This window comes from Jaculus jaculus, chromosome 6, assembly GCF_020740685.1.
Source record: "Jaculus jaculus isolate mJacJac1 chromosome 6, mJacJac1.mat.Y.cur, whole genome shotgun sequence".
Taxonomy (NCBI): domain Eukaryota; kingdom Metazoa; phylum Chordata; class Mammalia; order Rodentia; family Dipodidae; genus Jaculus; species Jaculus jaculus.
The window spans coordinates 11738505-11758435 of NC_059107.1; the positions used below are offsets into that span (position 1 = coordinate 11738505).

Here is a 19931-nt window from a genome sequence, read left to right on the forward strand (position 1 = left end):
ATTGCACTTATAGAAATATTCTGAGTTAAAACTTTGATACCAGTTCTCATTTGCCAATTTTCTTCACATCACAGAGTTTTGCCTTTAAAACCCTGCAGGCATGATGACGGGATGTGAGTTTGTTAGCATATTTGTTTTGGAACCCTGGGTACTTCAGGGCTGTGTGGCTGAGGATTTCTGGGCATAAAGCCCGGAACAGCACTTAAAGTGTTGTATTAGTTAGTTTTCCTTGATGTGGTGACAAAATATCTGACAAAAGGAACTTAGGGAAGGGTAGAGTCTATCATGGTGGGGAAGTATGGCAGCTGGGGCAGGAGGTGACTAGTGAGGTTGCATTGCATCCACAGCCAGGAAGGAGAGAGAGAGAGAGAGAGGGAGAGGGAGAGGGAGAGCGGGGGGGGGGGGAGGATAACGAGGGAGAGAGAGAGGGGAATGCTGCTGCTCAATCTGCTTCCTGTTTTTTTTTTTTTTTTTTTTTAAGACATAGGGTGTCACTCTAGCTTCCTAAGCTGACCAGCAATTCACCCTGTAGTCTCAGGGTGGCCTTGAACTCATGGTGGTCCTCCTGCCACTACCTTTTCTGGGATTAAAGGTGTGTGCCACCACACCTGCCTGCTTCCTCTTTTTTGTTCAGTCTAGGACCCCAGCCCATGGAGTGGTGCTGCTCACTTTCCAAGTGGGTTTTCCCACCTTAGTTAAAGCCTCTCTGAAAACACCCTTGCAGAGGTTTGTCCCCTGGGTGATCCTATGCTCATCAAGTTGACAATCAGGTCTAGTAATCGCAAGTGTCTTGTTCTAAGACCCTTACGGTAGTTCTAAAATGTCTGCAGCTGTGTTAGGAGATCGTTACCAGTTGGGGGTGGGGGAAGGCAGGAACTAGAGATCCAGGCAGATTGGACTCGATGATGGTAGGAAAGTATAGTCCAGTGGCGCTGGCCTTCTCTCTTCTCAGTGGTGGTTCTGTCTAACCAAACAGGGCTAAGGGGATCAAATTTGGAAAGTAGTAGTTTAATTGTTTACTTGTTATGAGAACAAGTTTACCTTTTTATTTTTTATTTTAGAGAAGAAGAGAGGGACAGAGGGAGAGAATTGGTGCCCTGGGGCCTCAGCCACTGAATCGAACGCCAGATGCTTGTGCCACCTAGTGGGTATGTGCGACCTTGTGCCTGTCCTCATCTTTGTGCATCTGCCTTAGGTGGGATCTGGAGAGTAGAACATGGGTCCTTGGGCTTTGCAGGCGAGCGCCTTAACTGCTAAGCAATCTCTCCAGCCCAAGTTTACCTTTTAGAATAACTTTGTTTTGTTACTTAAAATAAGGGCAGTTGGGCCTGAGGAGATGGTTCAACCAGTAAAGTGCTGGCTGCTCAACCTGGAGTACCTCATTTCAGACCCTCAAGCCCCAGTGTGAAAGTTAGAAGCCATGGTGGGCTTCTGTGATCCTGCCATGCTGATGGTGAGGTGGGAAATGGACATAGGAGGATTTACTGAAAGTGTGTGGAACAGGAAGCCCAGGAACGTAGCAGGAACAACAGTGAAGTTGAGGGACCCCAGCTCAAAGGAAGTGGAAGGTGAGTGAAGATCAATACCTGCAGGTTGTCCTTTGACCTCCACACACATACTGGGTCACCTGTAGCCCACACTCACAATATAGATAGACATACCAAAAAAAAAGGGTGCATTTATCCCTGCCAAATCAGCTCATTTAAATTATATGTGCAAATGTTAAAATAACATACAAATGTGTTTAATCACACACACTATCAGGCACCTAAAAAGTGCCTGTAAGTGGTGTCTGTTTCTAGCAGGGGAGATCCAAGAATCCCAACTTCACCGATGGGGGAACTGAGTTCATGGAGCATGAGTGGGCTATGCTATAGACACACTGATCCCCAAGTTCTCACTGGCGTGTATCCTCTTATCTTTTAGGACCCCGAATCATCCCCAGGCCCTTTTGGCTTAAAGTCCTGGCCAGTGTCCCAGTGCTGAGCTGGCTCACTCTGAAGAGCCAAGGGCTGTTGCCAGGGGCCATACACACCTCTGTGAACCTGGCTCAGATCGCCCTGCTTTCCGGGACCTGGCAGGGAGTAAGATGGGATGGCTCTAAAAGGGATTCTGAATGGTGTCCCCTGGAGAGGCATCCAGTGAGTACGTGCTGACCCACTAGTGTGCAGAGCATTTAATGTGATTCTCTGGCATTACCCTAAGAGCATTCATATGCAATCCAGGTCAGGCACATTTTCTAAAAGGCAGATAGAAATGCATCCCTGATGGGCTCAGGAGCCCAAATTTGGAAAGCTCCTGTCCAATTAAAGTATTATGGAGCCCAGCTGCTTCTCAAGGTTATTACTCATGAGGGAGGAGTTCCTTTTGATCTACTTCTAGGGTAGAGGTGAGGCAGAAGTCAGAGCACCTGAAGAGAACAAGAAGACATGGGGGTCTATACTGCTGCACTTGGGCACACATACGTGTGGGCATGCATGTGCAAACATGCACACATTTTTTTCTTTATAGAGTTCTTGTCTTTGGGGGTTTCTGAGGAATTAGACTTTCAAGATTTAAATCCTACATGTCCCTTGGCATATGGGAGTGGTCACAGTGCCCACCTCACAAGATTGTGAGAGAAAGTGCATGTAAAAGCACATTGGGTGCCTGGCACATAGTACGTATTCATTTGATTGTGTGCTTTTCTTAATTCTTTTTTGAACCTGGATTAATTTTGTGGTAGGTACAGGTGACTATATCAGGTGCCCCGTTTGCAGGGAACTGAGCTGGTTACAGGTAAGCTCTGTGGCATCCAGGCTGAGAAGGTTGTCTTCACCATAGTTTCTCCAGCACCAAGGACAGCACCTGCCCAGCTCAGCACTAACTCCACATGAGTTCCCAGACCATTCATCCAGACCATTGCATTCATGAGCTCACAGCAGCTATGGTTACCTGCACAAAATCTACATATGATGGGACAGGCAATGTTTGGTTATGGATATGGGAAGGACATGAGAGAACACCCCCCCCCCACCATGAGCTAATGACAGAGTTGAGAATAAGGAGTACAGTGTGGCACTGGGGGGCAGGGAGGGAAGGTAATGTGGGGTACCTGTGATCAAAACACAATCTATGAAGATCTCCCTGGAAGGCCACTGGAGCTCAGTACATCCTACTCCTAGACCCCAAAGCCCAGGAGGGTCAAGGGTCAGGCACAGGAAACCGTGACGTGTGTTCTTGGGCAGGGTTTGAGGTTTTGGAACCTTTTTCTAAAAGGGTCAGTGAGAGAGCACCCTGCTCCATTTCCTACCGTGGGCTGGGCAGGATGCAGACGGTACTCAAAGGCAGCGGGCTTGCCCTGGTCTTCACCTTTGTCCTGGTTTGGGGATCTTCAGTTCAAGGTCACCCAATGCGCAGAGCCAGGTACCAGTGGGTTCGCTGCAAGCCCAACAGCAACTCTGCAAACTGCACTGAGGAAAAGGGACCACTGTTCGACCTGAGCACAGACAAGTCCAATAGCATCCTCCCTGCCGGCTCGGATCCTCCTGTATTGACAAAATCCCAGCTCTGGAATGATGTCTTTCCTATTTCCGAGGGCTTTTCTGGCTCCAGCTCCGGCTCAGGTTCTGGCTCTGGCAGTGGATCCGGAAGTGGCTCCCAGCCCGACACAGAATGGGAATACCAGCTAGTAGATGAAAATGATGTCTATTACAACTTTAAACCTCTCAAGAGGAAGCTTCCCATGGAAGACCATTGCTTGGCTCAAGATAGACTAGAAGATGGCTTTATTTTATGAGCGATGGTTCCCTCATCTTGACTCCAAGCAATGCATTCAGCATACTTTGTGTACCATGGTTAAATGATTAGTCTTGGAATAGAGTTTTATAGAAAATATAAAAGACCCGAAAAAGACTCTTAAATTCTAGCATTATGCTTCTGTGTCATTACTTATTCCATTGTTCTGGAAAACACCTGTCTTATATATGCTATTGAATCAATATCATTAGGAAATTAACTTAGAGTCTCATTATACAATAACATGTAGATGTCATATGATTTTTGCAAATTTCAATTTGAAAAGCAAATTGGTAAGCATTATCTTCATACCTAAGTCTTCAGGAACCCGACTGCCCCGTCATTATGAATTACAGATAAGGTCCTCTTTTTTTTTTAAAAAAATTTTTTATTTATTTATTTGAGAGCGACAGACAGAGAGAGAAAGAAGCAGATAGAGAGAGAGAGAATGGGCGCGCCAGGGCTTCCAGCCACTGCAAACGAACTCCAGACGCGTGCACCCCCTTGTGCATCTGGCTAACGTGGGACCTGGGGAACCGAGCCTCGAACCGGGGTCCTTAGGCTTCACAGGCAAGCGCTTAACCGCTAAGCCATCTCTCCAGCCCCAAGGTCCTCTTTTGATTAAAAATAAAACAAGGTGAAACCTGGTATGTGACATAAAAAAATGCACTCTACATATATGTATGGACAATTAAATTAAATAAGCCATTTATTATTATTTGAAATATTTTTATTTATTTATTAGAAAGGAGAGGAAGAGAGAGAGAGAGAGAGAGAGAGAGAGGGAGAGGGAATGAGAATTGAGAATGGGGGCACCCTAGGGCCTCTAGCCACTGCAAACAAAATCCAGATGTTTGCACCACTTTGTACATCTGGCTTTATGTGGGTATTAGCGAATTGAATCCGGGTCATCCAGGTCATTAGGCTTTGCAGGCAAGTGTCCTAACTGCTAAACCATCTTTCCTGTCTCTAAATAAGCAATTTAAAAATCCAAAACTAAAATATAAAAGCTGATGAGTGAGTGAAAAGTGAGGAAAGTTACTGCTCCAGAAGGGTAAAGTGAAGAAGATATAAAATGCTCCATGGAACCCAAGAATGCAGACGAGAAAGGCTCCAGGAGGGCTCAGAAAGGGAGGCAAGTCAAGAGTGTGGAATGCCACCAGGGACACACTTCACCCCTCTAACCACCTCCTCACAGTTCCTTATTCTTATTCTGTGTAGACTAGACTTTTTCCCCCCCCTGCTTCTCAGGCTGTCTGGTAACTTTCAGATACTTCATAATTACCAGTGCAGCTAACTTCAGATACTGACTGGATGGAGGTCTCAGAATCCTGAATCCAAATTCCCAGGACTGAATACGATTGCTGAGCTTGGGCCAGGTTATTAGTCAGAATTGTTAGGAAGCAGTGTCACACAGTGTCCCCCCAAGGGGCATTTTCTCGAGAAGGGACTTACAACCAGACAGATGCATAATCTGGCTGCTGCTATGCATGACTGAGCCCGTGGGGAGAGAGCCAGTCTGCAGAATGATGTGGGTAAACATGTCATCTTCACCCCCAGTCTATGGGTGAGGAGACATGTGTGTGTATGGAATTTATAGGACTAATGAATTTCCTAGTCCTTCCAGTTGGGTGATATTGGAGTGGTATTTGGTGGGAGGGATTCTGAGAAAACTTCCCATTGAAACCTGTACTTTTCCAAATACTAGCCATGCAACACTCTCATGGAAATAATGAGCGTGTTAATAAATAGCCTACATCTTGAGTAAGATGAGTCTTTCCTGTGGGATACCTGCAAGCTCATCCCAGGAAGAATGAATTACATATGCAAATCCCTCGTCAGAGCTCCTGCTGGTCCCTGATTAGTTATCGCTAATCAGAGTGGTCTTCCAACAACGCGCCAGTATTGGCTGGAACTTGTTGGAAATGTAAATCCATGGGCCCCTCCCCCAGATCTGCAGAGAGCAGGTCCTCTGGGGCTTGGTCCAGCAGGCTGTTTCTGCAAGCCTTTCCCTCCTGAGAATGCTGATGCATGTTGAAGCCAGGAGAACCACAGCTTCCTTTGTAAGAGAAGTTTGTTCCTGGCTCAAGGTATCCTGGGATACATCTCTGTGACGACTTCTTAGCAAAGCCTTTGAAAGTAAGCCCTGAGGAGACTTGGACTATATTGCCAGGAGCTCCAGCCATTGTCTTGGAAAATGTTATGGTTCCTGAAGAGATGTTGGTCTGGGAATTCCTTATGGAGACTGAGCTATGGAGGGTGAAAAAGAATGAGTGAGTCTTCGCGAGGTTCATGCTCAGATGATCACCGTGTTCTACCTCAGTCAGGGGGTGGTGGGTAAAGGACTCTGAATTGAACTGTAATGGACCAATGTCAATTTTCCATCTTCAGGTGTAAGTGGAGTGGGAAGGCAGGCTCAATGCTTCTCTTAAGTGGTATAATTCCCACTTAATTCCTGTAATGGTCCCCCTGAGGCAGATGCTATTATCTTTAAAGGTGAGTGAAATGGTTTGGCCATTGCTAGTTGGTGGTAGTGCAGGGACTCACGCCAGATAACTACATGCCGAAACCACTCCTCCACCCTCTATTATTCACGGCACATTAGATTTCTCCTCCCCCCCCTCGTATATGTTCCCTTCTTGTCCCTGCATTATACTCTACTCTGCTCTACATTATGCTTCCTTGCCCCAGGGAGGTTGAGACAGAGCTTCCAGGCTTTTGGTCCTCTCACTAACTAACACTGGAGAGATTGAGGGATAGAGGGATTTATAACCTGGAAAAGATCCCTCGTGGTATAGGGAGAATGGCAAAGGCAAAACTGGTGAGAACGATTATCTCTATGGACATCCCGAGTGAGGTCCTTATCTTGGTGTTGGGCTTAGTCCCGGCAAGAGGAAAATATGGCAAGGCTGGTCTTGTTAGATGGGGACAGAGATGGCCTTGTTGAGACTTCCTGGCTCAGAAACAGGAGAATGTGGGCCCAAAAGAATTAACTTTGGGGCTTGAGAGATGGCTTAATGGTTAAGGTGCTTGCTTGCAAAGTCAAAGGACCCAGGTTCAATTCCCCAGTACCCACGTAAGCCAGATGTGCAAAGGGGCACATGCATTTGGAGTTTGTTTGCAGTGGCTAGAGTTCCCTGGCACAACCCATTCTCACACACTCTCTCTCTGTCCTTGTCTCTGTCTCTAATAAGTAAATAAATAAATAAAAATAAGTCAGAAAAAATAAAAAAAAATGAACTTCAAGGGCTGGCAGACACTACTTGAGTGAACTCTAATCAGGCTTCTCTAAGTCTCCAGGGCCCTGGCCTTGAGCTTGGTTCTTGACCTGCTTGGTCTAGATTTGGAAAAAGTCTTGCTGAATTGATTTAGCAAAAATCCTCTCCCCTGGGTATATGACCACTTTTCTTTTGAGATAATCCCATAGACTGCCTTTTTTTTATGAGAGAGAGAGAGAGAGAGAGAGAAAGACTCGGCACACCAGGGCCTCCAGCCACTGCAATCAAACTCTAGACACTTAGACTCGTTGGGCACATGTGTGACCTTGCGTGCTTGTGTCACTGTGTGTCTGGCTTACATGGGACCTGGAGAGTCAAACATGAGTCTTTAGTCTTCACAGGCATGTGCCTTAACTGCTAAGCCATCTCTCCAGCCCTATATGACCAGTTTTGATATCAAGTCAAATGCCTCATTCTCCAGTCATATCCCCAAGGCTTGCTTTCAGCATGAATGCCCTAGTTTCAATCTAGCAAGTGCTATCTTTTGGTAACTTTCCATTTATTAGCTCTCACCTTACTTCATGGCTGTGGATCCCTACTGCCCCTTGTGTTATCTGGGGTTGAGTCAAAGCTCTCTCCCTGTGGCAAATCCCATAGTGGCAATCCTCCTGATGTGTTACCATCTTTAGCAAACATGGGAATAACTTTCCTTTCACAAAGGATGGGGCATTTTAACAAATCTCCCTTCTCCTCTTACTGGTTCACAGAGGCCTTCCTCTGCCAAACTTTCACGCAGTTCTGGTGTTATTGTGTGTAAATGTGAATAGAGATGGTGGAAGTAGAGAAAGTGGTATTATACTCGGTGAAAACAAGTTTATGTCATCTTGGTGGAGAAACAGCTCAAAATAGAAGTTTAGCTAAGCTTTGAAAAAAAAAATAAAGAAGTCGGGTGTGGTGGCACATGCCTTTAGTCCCAGCACTCGGGAGGCAGAGGTAGGAAGATCACTGTGAGTTCAAGGCCACCCTAAGACTACAGAGTGAATTCCAGGTCAGCCTGGGTCAGAGTGAGACCCTACCTCCAAAAACCAAAACAAAAAAATGGGTTGGAGGGATGGCTTAGCAGTTAAGGTGCTTGCCTGCAAAGCCAAAGGACCGAGGCTTAATTCCCCAAGACCCATGTAAGCCAGAAGCACAAGTTGGCACATGCATCTGGAGTTTGTTTGCAGTGGCTGGAAGCCCTTGTGCGCCTATTCTCTCTCTCTTTCACTCACTCTGCCACTTTCCCTCTCAAATAAATAAATAAAAAGTTACCCCCCCCCCAAAAAAAAGGAAATAGCCTTTCTTGCATAATGGCGAGTGCAAATTAGGAACCATAACTTCTGTACACGGTTGACTTATTCATTCTCAACACCCCTTTGAGGAAGGCGAGAGTCTCCAGCGACCTCTTTTTCTCATGGCATTGTTCAGGTTCAGCTGTAAAATCCATTACATTTAGCTGCCTTTTGGGGGAAAAAAAAAGTTTTTCTAATGGTTTGATGTGCTAACTTCGCCTGTTCTTGCCACTAGGTGGGGTTGTCCACCTGCAGGGCGCCTTGTTGAAACTGAGTATTGTAGGTGAGCCGAGTAAGCAGACAGGAAGGGAAGGGAAAGTACTCCTTCTGAATGCTCAGAAACAATGCTTTCTTTTTTCTCTGCCACAGCATTTGATATTCCTAATTTTTTAAAAAAATATATTTTATTTATTTATTTATTTATTTGAGAGAGAAAGAGGGAGAGGAGAGAGAGAGAATGGGCATGCCAGGGTCTCCAGCCACTGCAAACAAACTCCAGACTCATGCGCCCCCTTGTGCATCTGGCTTATGTGGGTCCTGGAGAATTGAATCGGGATCCTTTGGCTTTGCAGGTAAACACCTTACCTGCTAAGCCATCTCTCCAGCCCTCCTAATCTTTCTCAGTTGAGATTTCATAATGACATAAGTAGTGTTAATTACAAATAGTTCAGAAACTTATCGGTTAAAAAAATCCTTCTCAATCCATCTCTCAGTGATATTTGCTAGTAAGTGCTTGATCTAATTCCTCCTTGACTGTTTCCTATCTCTCTCCAGAGAGGTACATTGATGTGTACCTCTGAGCCTAGAGAAGTAGATCCATGTTTACTCATGTGTAGACACACACAGCACATACCCTGTTTTCTCCTCGTGCTTGTTTGCATTTAGCATATCTGTAAACATAGAGATCTACCTCACACATTGACCACATAGAACTCTATGGAATGAACACATTGTGGATTTTATTTTATTGTTTTTTTTTTTTTTTTAGCTGTTGACACAAAACACACAGCTCTCATCTCAAAGGTAATAGATAGTTTATTCTGGAATCAAAATATGAATGGCCATGACACAGGAACACAGATTGAGGTTACCCCAAATTTCATTTCCCAATGTCTAACAATATCTTGAAGGTTTTATAATTATACAACAAAAGAAAGTCATAAATCAAGGCACTTTTCAAATGCATTGGTATAAACCTCAGGATGGTGGGTTATAGCAAAACAGGGGTGTCTTCAACATAGGCTTCAGGTGCTATCTGATGACATTCCTAGCTCTTGGGTTGGTGGTAGCTGGTATGTAAAACAGGGTATGTGCTGTTCATGTCTATACATAAATTCATTCCAAAAAACTCTTGTGCCTTTTTGTTTTCCTGAGGTAGGGTCTCACTCTAGTCCAGGCTGACCTGGAATTCACTATGTAGTCTCAGGGTGGCCTTGAATTCTCGGCAATCCTCCTACTTCTGCCTCCTGAGTGCTGGAATTAAAGGCGTGCGCCACCACATCTGGCCTAAAAAGCTTTCACATCCTCACCTGATAGTCACAAGGATGTTAGATCTGAATTAAGGTCATCAAGAAGTAGAGATTAAGTGGCTAAAGATAGCCCAACATAATTTGGCTTTGATCCTGAAATATTCCACCTGTGTGATTCAGTCCATCCAGCCTTGTTCAAACTATATGCAGTACATTTTGGGAATGTTAGTTCACAGAGATGAGGTCTCACTATGTCACCCAGATTGGCCTGGGATTTGTGATAACCCTCCCCCAGTTTCCTGAGTGCATAGTTGGCAGGTGTGAGCCACCATGACTGTCTATACCAGCCTGGACTAGAGTCAGAGCCTACCTCAGAAAAAAAGGCACAAAAGTTTTTTTTTGGAATGAATTTATGTATAGACATGAACAGCACATTTAGCCACACTCTTTCTTCTCTCCTGTTCTATGCATGCACACACACACACACACACACACACACACACACAGAGAGAGAGAGAGAGAGAGAGAGAGAGAGAGAGAGAGAGAGGCCATTAGCCTGAGAGGGCTTCAGGACTTCACTTTTGGTTCCTAGAAAAGCAAACTAAAGATTCAAACTTAAGCTTGGTCAGTAGAAATCATAAACTAAACCCAGACTAGGGACTTTTCACTTTCATGGCTGCAAACGAGCTCTAGATGCATGTGCCACTTTGTGCATCTGGCTTTATGTGGGTACTGGGGAATCGAACCCAGGCTGTTAGGCTTTGTAAGCAAGTGCCTTAGGTGCTGATCCATTTCTGCAGCTCCCTCTTTGCCTTTTAATGTTATTTCCCTCCCTGTTTCTGTCCTTTCTTTTCTTCCTTCATTTTTTGCTATTCTTAACCATGTTGCAATGATTATTTTCATCTCTAAGACTTTATGCCCTTGTTTTATTTTAGTATCTTTTGTTTTAGTTTGGTTTTTATGTTTTCTGGATCTCAAGTTACACTCATTTACAATTTTGATAGCTACTGCCAACTTGCCCTCCAAAAGGTTGTACTATTTTAAACTCCCACAACAGAGTCACCGAGAGCAATGATTCTAGGTTCCGCAGGGCACTCCTTTGCTTAATGACCAGCGTCCTGCCAGACTGTGGGACTCCCGGAGGGTAGAATCTGTGGCCAGGCTCAGTTTTGTCCTTAGCATTTAGAACAGTGCCCACATGGGTACTCAGGAAATGCTAGTTGGGCACCAGAGTGGGTGTCCATGAGTGTTTGTTTGCCACAGACTCATTCTCAGAAGACTACCTGTTTGTAGTTTAAAGCAATAGCTGGCATGATAAAAACCTAGACTCGTAAGTTCATAATTTCCCAAATTCATTTGGGACAGTAAATTTCAATTTTAATTCCTTGCTTTCACTAAGAGAAAAAGAATGCACTTTGACTTCCCATGTATACTGAAATTGGATAATGTATTTTCAATCTGTAAACCTTGTGTCTATAATACTGAATATATGTGTGTGTACCTTTGATAAAGTGTAATTTATACATTAAGCATGTTAAGTATTAGCAATAGCAATAATAAAAAGAACAACAATAATAAAATACTGAAAAAAAAGTCCAGTAAATAGCTTGGTGACAGAGACCCCTTGCTGAAATTTTTAAGGATTCAATGCTTTCTGGCATAACAGGTTGCCACTAGTTGGAACATATTTTCTACCCACCCATTTTCCATCCACAAATTCAGTGTCTTTTACATCTCAGAGAAATCACTGTGGCTATACTTTGGAGTTTGAGGTAAAACAACAACAATAACAACAACAAAAAAAAAAACCAAGCATGAATTTCTATTTCTTTTCCTTTCTTTTTTTTTAAAATATTTTTTTGTTCATTTATTTATTTATTTATTTGAGAGCTACAAACACAGACAGAAAGACAGATAGAGGGAGAGAGAGAGAATGGGCGCACCAGGGCTTCCAGCCACTGCAAAAGAACTCCAGATGCGTGCGCCCCCTTGTGCATCTGGCTAACGTGGGACCTGGGGAACCGAGCCTCGAACCAAGGTCCTTAGGCTTCACAGGCAAGCGCTTAACTGCTAAGCCATCTCTCCAGCTCTCTATTTCTTTTTCTACTATTTCATGGCCAGAAAATTTGTTCTTAGCATAGCTCTTAATAATATCAGCAGATATTTTTTTTTTTTTTTGAGGTAGGGTCTCACTCTAGCCCAGGCTGACCTGGAATTCACTATGTAATCTTAGGGTGGCCTTGAATTCACAGTGATCCTCCTATCTCTGCCCCCCAAGTGCTGGGATTAAAGGCGTGTGCCACCGTGCCCGGCTCAGTAGGTATTTTTTAAATTACCTTATATAATTGAGAACTATTTTTTTTTTTTTTGAGACATGGTTTTACTTTGTAGGACCAGCTGGCTTAGAACTCATCATATAGCCCAGACTGGCCTTGAACTTGCAGTGAACCTCCTGCTTCAGCCTCTCAGGTGCTGACATTTTAGGTGTGAACCACTGCATCTGGCTTGGTTGAGAACTTTTACCTTTCTGCTTAAAGGAGACCTTTTAAGTAAAACAAAGGTTACTTTGAGTCAAGCATTATAACATTGCAACCATAACCTGAAAACTGAAAATGAAAACAAATGACTAATGGGTAGTGATGTATGGTTCTTTCCTCCATGGATGTGGTCATTGCTGTCTGGAATTGAAGCTACAGTGCTCATAACTATGAGACCCTTACAAGATTAGGCCTATTACCATTCTGTGGTAGAAGAGTGTGGGAGGACCAACAGAGAAATGAGGCTCTTAAGGCCCCACTATTCCTCAGGGATACAATAGCAGTTAATTTCTGGGAGGAAGAGACTCTTGAGGTGGAGCTGCCCATGTGGTTTCCCTACTCTTGTAGTAACCTCTCCCCCATGCTCCAGCAAGTAACCTCTCCCCAATGCTCCAGCAAGTAACCTCTCCCCCATGCTCCAGTAAGTAACCTCTCCCCAATGCTCCAGCAAGTAACCTCTCCCCCATGCTCCAGTAAGTAACCTCTCCCCAATGCTCCAGCAAGTAACCTCTCCCCCATGCTCCAGCAAGTAACCTCTCCCCTATGCTCCAGCAAGTAACCTCTCCCCCATGCTCCAGCAAGTAACCTCTCCCCCATGCTCCAGCAAGTAACCTCTCCCCCATGCTCCAGCAAGTAACCTCTCCCCCATGCTCCAGCAAGTAACCTCTCCCCCATGCTCCAGCAAGTAACCTCTCCCCCATGCTCCAGCAAGTAACCTCTCCCCTATGCTCCAGCAAGTAACCTCTCCCCCATGCTCCAGCAAGTAACCTCTCCCCCATGCTCCAGCAAGTAACCTCTCCCCCATGCTCCAGCAAGTAACCTCTCCCCCATGCTCCAGCAAGTAACCTCTCCCCCATGCTCCAGCAAGTAACCTCTCCCCCATGCTCCAGCAAGTAACCTCTCCCCTATGCTCCAGCAAGTAACCTCTCCCCCATGCTCCAGCAAGTAACCTCTCCCCCATGCTCCAGCAAGTAACCTCTCCCCCATGCTCCAGCAAGTAACCTCTCCCCCATGCTCCAGCAAGTAACCTCTCCCCAATGCTCCAGTAAGTAACCTCTCCCCTATGCTCCAGCAAGTAACCTCTCCCCCATGCTCCAGCAAGTAACCTCTCCCCCATGCTCCAGCAAGTAACCTCTCCCCCATGCTCCAGCAAGTAACCCTAATAAATCATTGACTCACCTCAAGTTAGACTTGGGCATTACTGTTTCTTTGGTCTGTTGTGGCTCTCTCTTTCTGGGGTGACTAGAGAGAGACACCCTGTGAAGTCGCAACAGGTGGATATCATATGAAGCTTAACTACACTGCACTGTGGCCTGAATCACAGACTACACAGGACAAAGCTGGGCGGTACCAGATTTCACCACACTACTCAGAAATGTCCATGTCTTAAAACTTATAAGTCATTTCTGGAACTTCTGATTTAACAGTTTTATATTGTAGTTGACTGTGGGTAACTGAAGTCAGGGAGGATAAAACTTCAGGTTAGCCGTGACTACTATATTCATGGAGGTCTCAAGGAGCAAAACAAGGGTAGACCACACCAAATTTTCTTATACTTCAGGCTTAATTACCATCATCCTCCAAACCAAAACAGGAGGGTGTAAGGAAAGGCAGGTTATATGGGGAGGAGGCCCAGACATGCACCATAACAAGGGTAAGGTGTGTTATGACTTTTCCACTGAGAGTCTGCAGTGCTTTAGCCATCATCTCTTTCTGTTACAAGGCAGGAGACACTGTAAAGGCCATCTCCTTTGTAGGTTTAAATTTCCCTAATAAATAGGAAACATCTACTCCTGTTTTGGGAGCTTCTTCTCTGTCCACCATCCCTCAAATAATCAGCTGAAAATAATCCTTATGTCAGGGAGGTGTGTCTTGGAGTAAGATGTCTAGTGTCCTACGGTAATATGGGGTGGTGTGTCCTGAACCTCCTCAATACACACAGGTGAGAATATTAATGGCAAAGTGAGCCTCACTTTAAGCTAAAGGAGCTTGAGGGACCAGTAGACAAAAAAAAAAAAAAAAAAAAAAAAAGTAAAGTGACAAGGCACAAAAGATAGTAGAGAATTGTTAGAGGGCAGGACAATTGACGAGGATTGAAATCATTCCTGGGGAGAGAGGGTTGTAGCCAGGCCTTCCCTGTATATGAAGGACTCAGCTCTGTTGTCTTAAGAAACAAGGGCCTGTCTTTTTCGGGACCGCTTTTGTTTTATTTGGTGTGTTGTTAACCTTTGCTCAGCCCTGGCTGTGCTTAACTTGGGGCCATAGGCAGGGGGAGAAGGTCACAACAAATTTAGTGGCAGGCATTTTAAGTGTTTAAAGCAATAAATCCTCATGTACCTTGAGCCTGCCCAGGCTTCCCAAAACCTGGGAATTCAATTTTGTGCAGCGTACACAATTTGCCAAACCCACTAAGTCACCAGGAGAACAACTTGATATATTGCTATGGGGAAAAAAATTGCTCTGTCTCTTTCTTCATTCAAATTAACACCTTTTCATACTGGGTTGACAAGTGACAGATCACTTGGGAATATACCCTGACTTCAAGTGATTTGATATCTCTTCTCTGTTTCTCTGTCTTTACTTTCATGCCTTAGAAATAGTAAAGAGAAAACATTACTATTATGATTGCTGTAGAGTAAGTACTTGATTCATAAGCTCCAAACCCCAGGGCCTGGCATATGGCAGGCATTAATAAATGATGAATGAACAAATGACTAGATTTGGTTGATGTCTGCAGACTTCACTGTTTCCTTCCCAGAGGGCTGGGGGAAGGCTCTATTTTGTTTTATTTTTTTGATTATCTATCTATCTATCTATCTATCTATCTATCTATCTATCTATCTATCTAATCGTCTATCTATCATCACCTAGCTATGTGGTGGATGCTGTGTGCATGAGGTGTGTGCTGTCCAGACCACATGTGGATGAAGGTCATGCTTTAGCTGCTGGGAGTGCTGAGGACTCCTTCACGGGCTCCCTCAGTTGCAGTGAGCTACTTTGCCCAAGAGCAGCCTTGCCTGAGTCACATGGAATTTTAAGAACTTGTGCTTTTCACCCAGCTGGGAACCATTTAGAAGGCACAGTTTGCCTCTACACACTATTTATTTATTTATTTATTTTTGTTGAAGATGGCTGCTACTAGGGTGTTTTAAAGTTCTACTTTTTCTTTTTTTAAAAAAATATTTTTATTTGAGACACACAGAGAGAGAAAAAATGGCACATCAGGGTCTTTAGCCATTGTAAACAAACTCCAGGCACATGCATCACCTTGTGCATCTGGCTTATGTGGGACCTGGAGAATCGAACCTGGGTCCTTAGACTTCACAGACAAGCTCCTTAACAGCTAAGCCATCTCTCCAGCTCAAGTTCTACTTTTTCTTATGTTCTCTTGCTACTACGTTGTCAACCACAAGGATATTACTTAATAAACCTCCTACCTGCTAAACTCCAACTCAGAATCTGCTTCCCTGGGAACCCAACAGGTCACATTTTTGCTTTGTTTCTAGATTTTACTCTGACTTTCTCATTTGCAAAAATATCAGCTAGTCATTATTGCATGTTTACTGTGGTCTCAATCCTCATGACAGTACTTGAAGAGGTTTATTAGTGGTAAGTAAAAGATGGAGACAGGGGTTCTGTGGGTTCCTTGTGGCCAATAAGTACTAGACTGGAGTCCATTTGGATTCCAGAGCCCAGGATTTTAATTATTTGGCTGGTCACTTGAGATACAAACCCAGGACAGAATCAGCAGATGAACTGGTAAAGAGCGTGTGGTATATCCACACAGTATTCAGCCTCAAAGAAGCATGGTATTATGTCATTTACAGGGAAATCGTCATGTTAAATGATACATGCAAGACTCAGAAAGATAAATATCTCATTTTCTCTCACTAGTGTAACATAAATTAATATACACATATATATAAAAAAGTAGAATATGAACTATTTAGCAGGGAGGAGGAGATCAACAGTAGGGGAATAAGAGAGGCTAGAGGGCAAGCATGAGCAAACTACATGTTATATATGTATGAAAATGTCATAATGAAGCCAGGTCTGGCATCCCAGGCTTATTGTCTCAGCTGCTCAGGAGATTGAGACAGGACTGCAAGTTCAAGGCCTGCCTGGGTTACATAGGGAATTCAAGGCCAGCTGGGACAACTTTGCCAGATCTTGTCTCAAAATAAGTAGTGAGGCTGGGGATGCAACTCAGTTGGTGGAGTGCTTGCCTAACATGTGTAAAGGCCTGGGTTTGATCCCTACTTCACTGTAAACTGGATATACACAATTAATTCTATTAAGTCATTTTTTTACAGGAAGAGATACTTACTCATTAAAAAATGTTTGTGTCTATACTATATCCCTGGGCATGTCCCTGGGAATGAGTATAAACTATGAACCTTATATTTATAGAATTCTCTCTGCAAAGAACAAACACACACTATACATTTTCCTTTCTCACTTGCCATGTCTGTTATAACCTCACAAATCAATTATTGAATTCTCTTTCTCCCTCTCTCTCTCTCTATATATATATATATGTGTGTGTGTGTGTGTGTGTGTGTGTGTGTGTGTGTGTATTTGTTTATTTGAGATAGGGTCTCACTCTAGCCTAGGCTGACCTGGAGTTCATGTAGTTTCAGATTGGCTTGAAATTCTCGGCTATCCTCCTATCTCTGCCTCCCAAATACTGGGATTAAAGGCATGTGCCACCATACCTGGCTTATTTAGGTTTTTATTTATTTATTTTGGGAGAGAAAGAGGCAGATAGAGACAGAATGGGTGCATCAGGGCCTCTAGCCAGTGCAAACGAACTTCAGATGCATGCGCCCCCTTGTACATTTGGTTTACGTGGGTACTGGAGAGAATTGAACCCAGGTCCGTAGGCTTCACAGGCAAATGACTTAACCACTATGCAATCTTTCCAGCACCCGCCCCCCCCCCTCATTTTTTTTTTTTGAGGTAGGGTCTCACTCTAGCTCAGGCTGACCTGGAATTCACTATGTAGTCTCAGGGTGGCCTTGAACTCACAGCAATCCTCCTGCCTCTGCCTCCCAAGTGCTGGGACAAAAGGAATGGGCCACTATGCCCTGCTCTCTAGCTCTCTAAAAAACATTTATTTATTTATTTATTTATTTATTTATTTATTTATTTATGTATTTGAGAGAGAGACACACACCTACACAGAGGGAGAAATAGAGAGAGGATGGGCATATCATGGCATCTAGCCACTGCAAACGAACTCCAGACACATGTGCCACCATGTATATCTGCCTTATGTGGGTTCTGGGGAATTAAACATGGGACCTTTGACTTTTCAGGCAAGTGCCTTAACTGCTAAGCCATCTCTCCAGTCCTAACTACTGAATTCTTAACCATTGAACCCAGAAGTAGCCACAGAACTCTCATGAAAGTCTGAGAAGTCACACCAATTTGAGAGTTGGTACATGAGATACAATCTCTTTCTACAAAAATTGTACAGTCTAGATATGCAATGAAGATTACATATACAGGAAGAGTAAGTTCAAAAAGAATTGTGGAGCCAGAGTATAGGAATTACGTGATGGGTCAGTCTAGTTGGGGAAGATTTACTAGGAAATTCGGGGGTTAAACTGGGCCTTAAAAGATGGAAGGGGAATGGAGAGATGCCTTAGCAGTTAAGGCACTTGCCCGGGAAGCCTAAGATCCAGCTTCAATTCCCCAGGACCCACGTAAGCCAGATGCACATGGTGGTGCATGTATCTGGAGTTTGCAGAGGCTAGAGGCCCTGGTGCACCCATTCTCTCCCTCTCTCTTTCTCTTTCATAAACAAGCAAACAAACAAATAAAAAATATGGAAGCAACTTGGTTGGTTCTAAGATGGGGATGAGGAAGATGTCCCAGAACACTCAAAGAAAGCACGTCAGTCTTAAGTCTTTGTTGACATCCTCCCTGAGCATGGGCACTGATGTCTTCTCATCCTGGGTTCTAGGAGACTCCCTCCCTGAGCATGGACACTGATGCTTTCTCATCCTTGGTTCTAGGAGACTCCCTCCCTGAGCATGGGCACTGATGGTTTCTCATCCTGGGTTCTAGGAGACTCCCTCCCTGAGCATGGACACTGATATCTTCTCATCCTGGGTTCTAGAAGACTCCTTCCCTGAGCATGGACACTGATGTCTTCTCATCCTGGGTTCTAGGAGGCTCCCTTCCTGAGCATGGACACTGATGTCTTCTCATCCTGGGTTCTAGAAGACTCCCTCCCTGAGCATGGACACTGATGTCTTCTCATCCTGGATTCTAGAAGATTCCTTCCCTGATCATGGGCACTGATGCTTTCTCATCCTTGGTTCTAGAAGACTCCATCCCTGAGCATGGGCACTGATGCTTTCTCATCCTGGGTTCTAGAAGACTCCCTCTCTGAGCATGGGCACTGATGGTTTCTCATCCTGGTTCTAGAAGACTCCCTCCCTGAGCATGGGCACTGATGGTTTCTCATCCTGGGTTCTAGAAGACTCCTTTCCTGAGTATGGGCACTGATGGTTTCTCATTCTGGGTTCTAGAAGACTCCTTCCATGAGCATGGACACTGATGCTTTCTCCTCCTGGGTTCTAGAAGACTCCTTCCATGAGCATGGACACTGATGCTTTCTCATCATGGGTTCTAGGAGACTCCCTCTCTGAGCATGGACACTGATGTCTTCTCATACTGGGTTCTAGAAGATTCCTTCCCTGATCATGGGCACTGATGCTTTCTCATCCTTGGTTCTAGGAGACTCCATCCCTGAGCATGGGCACTGATGCTTTCTCATCCTGGGTTCTAGAAGACTCCCTCTCTGAGCATGGGCACTGATGGTTTCTCATCCTGGTTCTAGAAGACTCCCTCCCTGAGCATGGGCACTGATGGTTTCTCATCCTGGGTTCTAGAAGACTCCTTTCCTGAGTATGGGCACTGATGGTTTCTCATTCTGGGTTCTAGAAGACTCCTTCCATGAGCATGGACACTGATGCTTTCTCCTCCTGGGTTCTAGAAGACTCCTTCCATGAGCATGGACACTGATGCTTTCTCATCATGGGTTCTAGGAGACTCCCTCTCTGAGCATGGACACTGATGTCTTCTCATACTGGGTTCTAGAAGATTCCTTCCCTGATCATGGGCACTGATGCTTTCTCATCCTTGGTTCTAGGAGACTCCATCCCTGAGCATGGGCACTGATGCTTTCTCATCCTGGGTTCTAGAAGACTCCCTCTCTGAGCATGGGCACTGATGGTTTCTCATCCTGGTTCTAGAAGACTCCCTCCCTGAGCATGGGCACTGATGGTTTCTCATCCTGGGTTCTAGAAGACTCCTTCCATGAGCATGGACACTGATGCTTTCTCATCCTGGGTTCTAGACGACTCCCTCCCTGAGCATGGGCACTGATGGTTTCTCATCCTGGGTTCTAGAAGACTCCTTTCCTGAGTGTGGGCACTGATGGTTTCTCATCCTGGATTCTAGAAGACTCCTTCCATGAGCATGGACACTGATGTCTTCTCATCCTGGGTTCTAGAAGACTCCCTCTCTGAGCATGGGCACTGATGGTTTCTCATCCTGGTTCTAGAAGACTCCCTCCCTGAGCATGGG

The 19931-nt window shown here is 44.7% G+C and overlaps 1 protein-coding gene across 1 annotated transcript; it reads left to right on the forward strand.

The window, feature by feature from the left end:
* The first annotated feature begins 3307 nt into the window (after positions 1-3307).
* Positions 3308-3778, forward strand: LOC101615930 (serglycin). Its single transcript, XM_012948518.2, has one exon. It carries the CDS (start codon positions 3308-3310, stop codon positions 3776-3778), a length of 471 nt encoding a protein of 156 aa, XP_012803972.2.
* The last annotated feature ends 16153 nt before the right edge of the window (positions 3779-19931 follow it).